We start from the raw sequence: 6,382 nt of genomic DNA, 5'->3' as shown, positions 1-6,382 counted from the left end.
TAAGTGAATGGGAAAAAATAATTCATGTTATTATTAATATTATCATTTAGGCTATGTTGTTACCTGCTTTATTTATTTAGCCTATTTAAATGGGGAAAAATAATTCATGTTATTATTAATAATATCATTTAGGCTATGTTGTTACCTGCTTTATTTATTTAGCCTATTTAGACATAGTTTTATTGTGTGCGATGTTTTAGATATGTGAAACAATAATGACTTTTATTTACAGCGCATATGGAATTAAAAACCGACTTGTTTGAAAACATTGAATGAGTCCATTTAATCGTCGGCATGCAGCGACGCTACTAACTTACACACCACGACCTACAAATAGCAGCTGGACGAAACCGAAAAGCGGCTAAACGGAGTTCAAGTGTGTAACCTGAGCACGAGGTAGGATAGACCCCTCACCAAATACACTCGCACTCCTTCCTTCCCGTGCAGTGCCTCTTTACTGTTTGTTTGCACTCCGCTGATCCGGAGCGGAAATTCCTTTCCGTTTTTGTGAATGACAAACTTATTAACAATTCATCAACACAGTCTGTTCCATCCGGCCCCGTTTCCACGGCGACGATTGCTCGGCGCCTCCTGATTGGCTGGCCGACATAATGTATCCATTGAAACGCCTGCGCTTGTATCCATTCACTAGCTCGCTGTGACAGAGAGCGCATCTAGGACTAGAGGAGCGGAGGACTCTGCATTCTCCGGGATAAATAACGAAGGGAAATAAAGCTTCGAAGCGTTTTGCTTTCGCGATTAGTCTCTGAGCGATATTCGACTGGATATCTAGATTGATTCGTGCGAAAAAAATCGTCGACGAGAGAAAAGAGGTTATATAACAGATGACAACGTCAGTGGCTGTGGCTCGCGCACTCACTGGCTAGTGTGAGTCATTGATAAATGCACACAGTTGCATGAATGGGGTGGAAGTAGAGCGAGTCTGCGCTTGACTCTCGAAGGAAAACCCGAGGATTTTAATCATCTCGACGGTGCAGAAGAAGAGACTTTGACGTGAGAATCTCAATGCTCCAGGCCTGAGACGTCTACGGCCTCTTGCAGTCTTCTCCGCAGTTTAAGGTCTCACGGTACCGTAGCCTACCTTATTTCACTAATGCTCGATAAGTTCAAACCCGTGCAGTTCGATTCGGTCATGGCCATAAGCAAGACGGTAGAGTGGCTGAAGGAGCAGCTGGAGACGCGCAGGGACTGTTTGCTCGTTATGGACTGCCGAGCGCAAGAGCTCTACGAATCGTCGCACGTCGAAACGGCCATTAACGTGGCCATCCCGAGCCTCATGCTCCGGCGCCTCAAGAAAGGCAACCTGCCTATCAAGTCCCTGCTCTCCAACGGGGAAGACAGGGAGAGATTCGCGCGGAGGTGCAAGACGGACACCATCGTGTTGTACGACGAGTACAGCCGAGAGTGGAATGAAAACATCGACGGCGGATCCGTGTTGGGTTTACTGCTGAGGAGAATGAAGGACGAGGGGTACAAAGCGTTCTATCTGGAAGGTACGTTCATTTTTTGGTATATTTTTCTGGCAACAACATGTTATCTGTTTTATGTTACCAGTATTTATTTATTAATTACTTGCAAGCAATAAGCGACTGGTATTTATTTTCACTTGTAACCATTTATTAGATATATCTATTTACAGTACTAACTAGTAACTATTATTCACTAGTAGCCTACTTATTTCTTAACTATTCCATTAATAGGCCTAGCCTACGTGAAACAAATTTCACATTTTACCATTTATTCCTATAAAAATCTGTGGTTCATACTAACAACTAGTATAATGAAATATGGCCTACTGGTGATTTGTTTTTATTAGAAACTAGCATCTCTTTATGATATTTCTAGTACCATGGAAAATATTACTAGTAATATTTACTAGGCTCTTTTCAACTAGTGGAATGTGTTCAAATGGTTACTAGTACACAAGTAAATAGAGTACTAGTGTCTATTGAACACTAGCAAAACAGAAAACTATAAATGAGTGCTCGTCAGATAGAAAAAAAGGATAGTTAATTCGTTTTAAGGAATAAACATTAAATGTTTTTCTTATTTGAACTTTTCAGGTGGCTTCAGCAAATTTCAAACTGATTTCCCCACAATGTGCGAGACGAACCTCGACGGTTCCTCCAGCAGCAGTTCCCCGACCTCCCAGGTCCTGGGTCTCGGAGGACTCCGGATCAGCTCAGACTCCTCAGACATCGAGTCAGACATTGACCGAGACCCAAGCAGCGCTACCGATTCAGACGGCAGCCCTCTGTCCAACCCCCAGCCCTCATTCCCCGTGGAGATCCTACCGCATCTGTATCTGGGCTGTGCAAAGGACTCCACGAACCTGGATATCCTGGAGGAGTTTGGCATCAAGTACATCTTGAACGTGACCCCTAATCTTCCCAACATGTTCGAGAACGCCGGGGAGTTTAAGTACAAGCAGATTCCCATCTCCGATCACTGGAGCCAGAATCTCTCGCAGTTTTTCCCAGAAGCCATCAGCTTTATTGGTAAGAATCGATTGTTCATTCAGTCCCTGTTTTGATTAAAACTACTGGGCCTTTCAATGTTTTGAAACCAAACGGACGGCACCGTTTTTTATTGTTTGCATAGTAACATATCCAGCAGTTGTGCAATTGTGACACAAAGGCTTACGATGAAACAGGAGACGGAGGGGGGAGGCAGTAATTTGAGCTCAACAGGAAGGAAGCAAGCAGCATTGAAAGTAATCTAGGACAGAGCAATGTTTCGCCACACAATGAGGACCATTTACAGGGCAGTGTTGACATCCTGTTAGCCCTGACAGGGTGCTGCCATGACTTCTACATTTACACGCCCAAATGGTGCCATTGTCAAGTAACCTGGCGAGCGGAAGGATCATTTGATTAACCTTAATAGCCCTTTTCTATGTCGCATTCCCTGAGAAAACGAGCACGTTGTTTTCGGTCATGCACAAGAAGTCCCGCTGAATGAGGCCCCTTTTGTCAATGCAGGGACTGTAATGAATTCTGACAGCCGAGCTTATGTACAATTGAATATTCATAAGTCAGTTGCACACAGATAACTAATCATCTCGTCTTTTTTTTCCCCCTCAGATGAGGCCCGCGGACAGAAGTGCGGCGTGCTCGTCCATTGCCTCGCCGGCATCAGCCGCTCTGTAACTGTAACGGTGGCGTACCTCATGCAGAAGCTCAACCTGTCCATGAACGACGCGTATGACATTGTCAAGATGAAGAAGTCCAACATCTCACCCAACTTCAACTTCATGGGCCAGCTCTTGGACTTTGAGCGCACGTTGGGCCTCAAGAGCCCGTGCGACAACCGCGTGGCGGCCCCGACCCAACCGTTGTACTTCACCACGCCAACCAATCACAACGTTTTTCAGTTGGACCCTCTAGAGTCCACGTGAGGACCCCACCTTCACTCCAATCGAGCGAAACACAAGTTTCATTTTTTCCGACACTTGTCGAGGGATTCCTGACGTAATTGATGTTGGCTTGAGACGACGGCCGACCAGAGTAGCCACTGATGGGGCATGCGGTGTGCCCAGAGCTTCTACGCTGCTGTTTAACGGAGAGAGATCATGTGACTCTACATCTCCGAGACTCTTTAAAGTAGTTTGTTTCATATATATACACGTATACATACATATTCAAGCATGGAAAGACTTGTCGAAATGGAAAGAACGTCCGATGTATTGGGGCTGGTGTGCCAAAGAGACTTGACTGGAACTGAACAACGACAAATACTCATTTGTTTTGTTTAGCACTTGCACCTTGACATTTTCTAGGTGTGCTCTTCTTGTCTTCAATGAAGACTTGCCTGTTTTTGGGATGAGACTTCCCTTCGGTAATGATGGCAGAGTGTACTGTACTCCAACTTATTTGCGTGGAGAATTTTTTGAAACATTTATACATGTGTATATTAAGATGTTGGTAAGCCTTGCCGTAGTTAGAATACACCTGTTTTAAAGGAACGGCTGTAGATTTTTTTTCTTCTCCTTTTCGTCCTCTTTATGTAAAAAAAACGGAATATCCATCAATATTATCTTTATCGAAGAGTTAAAAGCCAAAAATTTGAACAGGTTTTTGCAAGATCATCAATGTGTATATGTATAATATATTTACAGTTTTGCTTTACGGATCAATTCCGCCTTTCTCAGCCTTTTAACCACCATCACGAATCAAAGACGTCCTTCTCTTGCCTTAGTTCTGTACATAAGTGTTATTGTGCGGTAACCTTTTAGAGCAGTTCCCCATATGCTTCACTTTTTTTTTTTTTTTTTTTTTGTGAACCTGGCCATACGAACTTGCACGTTCAGAGGGGTCGTCCAAACTTGTACGTCTACGAGGCATTCCTCGAATGCTATGCGGCGGGGTTTCAGATGCATGCTCATTTAGGACCCATAAGCCTTTATACTACTCGTTTTTTGTAATTTTTCTGGGGGCAATGGAGGGTCGAAACAAGTTATGCTGATTTTTTTTCGAGGTCTGTGTTGACAAAGCTGGGAGAATGTTTTGTGTCTCCTGTTCAGGGAAGTTCTGTGACATGCAGTTTTTTTGTGAGAAAAGTGATGGTTTTCAGGAGTGTTCGTTGTCCCTCCAAGCAAAGGCCTGATTGGGGGGAGGGGCTGTTTTACAAATCCAATATCCCCCCAATGTTACGAATGTAAAGAAATAAGTTATTAATAAATTGCTATTTTGTCTATTCAAATGTATTCATGTCTCTGTTCTCTTTGCTCAAATTGAACAAATTCACTTATTACAAAATTCAAATACATTCAGAAAAGGTGCCATTTTTTTGGTTTTATCTAAAGCAGAATAATAGAAACACTTGCACACAGTTCATGAATCACTCACAAAAATATATAACTTAGTATTTAAATGGTAAAGCTAACCAAAGACTAGATTAACCTTTGACATTTGTACAATGAAAAACAAAATCCAATTTTCCCCTCAAAGATAAAGTGTTACTGAGTGTTAAGTGAGCAAAACAACTTTCATTGTGGACAGGCTGGTATTTCCAGGTATGGGTTGATTAGAGCGAAATGTCCCCCCCTGCGGCACTTCCTGTCAGGAGATCAGGCTCCCGCTCTAAAAGCAAGTCCTGGCAAAACAAGCTGTATAACCTGACACCCTCTTGGCTTTTGCATACATCAGATAAAGGGATAATCCCTGTGTGGGAGTAAGAAAGAGGGTTAAAATGAGTAATTATTATTTCTCATGGCAAAATAGTGTATTGTTGTTATAACAAAAATAATGATCTGTTCTACATTTCTGCCCACATGAACACTGAGTAGGAGTGGTATTAGAGAATTGATTTTCTCATATTAGACACTCCTTTAATTTTAATTCTGTGATCTGCATTTGAATCTCTTAAATTTATTTTGCATTATTATAACTAATAGATATGTTTAGACATTTATATATTATAATATCACATTTAACTATATAAAAAATACATATACATACTATATATATATATATATATATATATATATATATATATATATATATATATATATATATATATATATATATATATATATATATATATATATATATATATATATATATATATATATATTATTTAAAAAAAAAACTTTATTGAATAAAATTGCATTTAATTATTTAATATATAAAATATATAATTTAATTTAATAATGGAATATAATAACCTTGTAAATAGTCTAATAGAGGCGTAATATATAATTATTCAAAATGTATTTTATTTAGTATCTTATTCTAATATATATATATATATATATATATATATATATATATATATATATATATATATATATATATATATATATATATATATATATATATATATATATATATATATATATATATATATATATATATATAGCTGGCAAATCGATTAATTGAATCTAAGAAAAGTTTGTAAATATACAGTATTTACTATATACTATATTGCCAAAAGTTTTGGGACGCCTGCCTTTCATGACATCCCATTTTTAATCCGTAGGGTTTAATATGGAGTTGGCCCACCCTTTACAGCTGTAACAGCTTCAACTCTTCTAGTAAGGCTTTCCAAGGTTTAGGAGTGTGTTTATGGGAATCTTTGACCATTCTTCTAGAAGCGCATTTGTGAGGTCAGGCTCACAGTCTCCGCTCTAATTCATCCCAAAGGTGTTCCATCGGGTTGAGGTCAGGACTCTGTGCAGGCCAGTCAAGTTTCTCCACACCAAACTCGCTCATCCGTGTCTTTATGGACCTTGCTTTGTGCACTGGTGTGCAGCCATTTTGGAAGAGGAAGGGGCCACCCCCAAACTGTTCCCACAAAGTTGGGGACATGAAATTTTCCAGAATGTCTTGGTATGCTGAAGCATTAAGAGTTCCTTTCACTG

The 6,382-nt window shown here is 40.0% G+C and overlaps 1 protein-coding gene across 1 annotated transcript; it reads left to right on the top strand.

Annotated features, from left to right (window-relative positions):
* Positions 1–639: 639 nt before the first annotated feature.
* dusp6 (dual specificity phosphatase 6) lies at positions 640–4,716 on the top strand. The gene is made up of 3 exons (XM_079809662.1): positions 640–1,514; positions 2,085–2,519; positions 3,105–4,716. Exons 1-3 carry the CDS (start codon positions 1,115–1,117, stop codon positions 3,416–3,418), a joined length of 1,149 nt encoding a protein of 382 aa, XP_079665788.1. The 5' UTR covers positions 640–1,114; the 3' UTR covers positions 3,419–4,716.
* The last annotated feature ends 1,666 nt before the right edge of the window (positions 4,717–6,382 follow it).

This window comes from Gobio gobio (assembly GCF_949357685.1).
Source record: "Gobio gobio genome assembly, chromosome: 25".
Taxonomy (NCBI): Eukaryota; Metazoa; Chordata; class Actinopteri; order Cypriniformes; family Gobionidae; genus Gobio; species Gobio gobio.
Note: the sequence above shows the minus strand (reverse complement) of the source record. Positions and strands in the feature narration are given on the sequence as shown.

Excerpts from the sequence above, each read along its gene's own strand:
- dusp6 (XM_079809662.1), top strand. The coding sequence starts at position 1,115 with ATGCTCGATAAGTTCAAACCCGTGCAGTTCGATTCGGTCATGGCCATA. Across the intron at positions 1,515-2,084 it reads CAAAGCGTTCTATCTGGAAG|GTGGCTTCAGCAAATTTCAA; the intron begins GTACGTTCATTT and ends TGAACTTTTCAG. Across the intron at positions 2,520-3,104 it reads AGAAGCCATCAGCTTTATTG|ATGAGGCCCGCGGACAGAAG; the intron begins GTAAGAATCGAT and ends TTTCCCCCTCAG.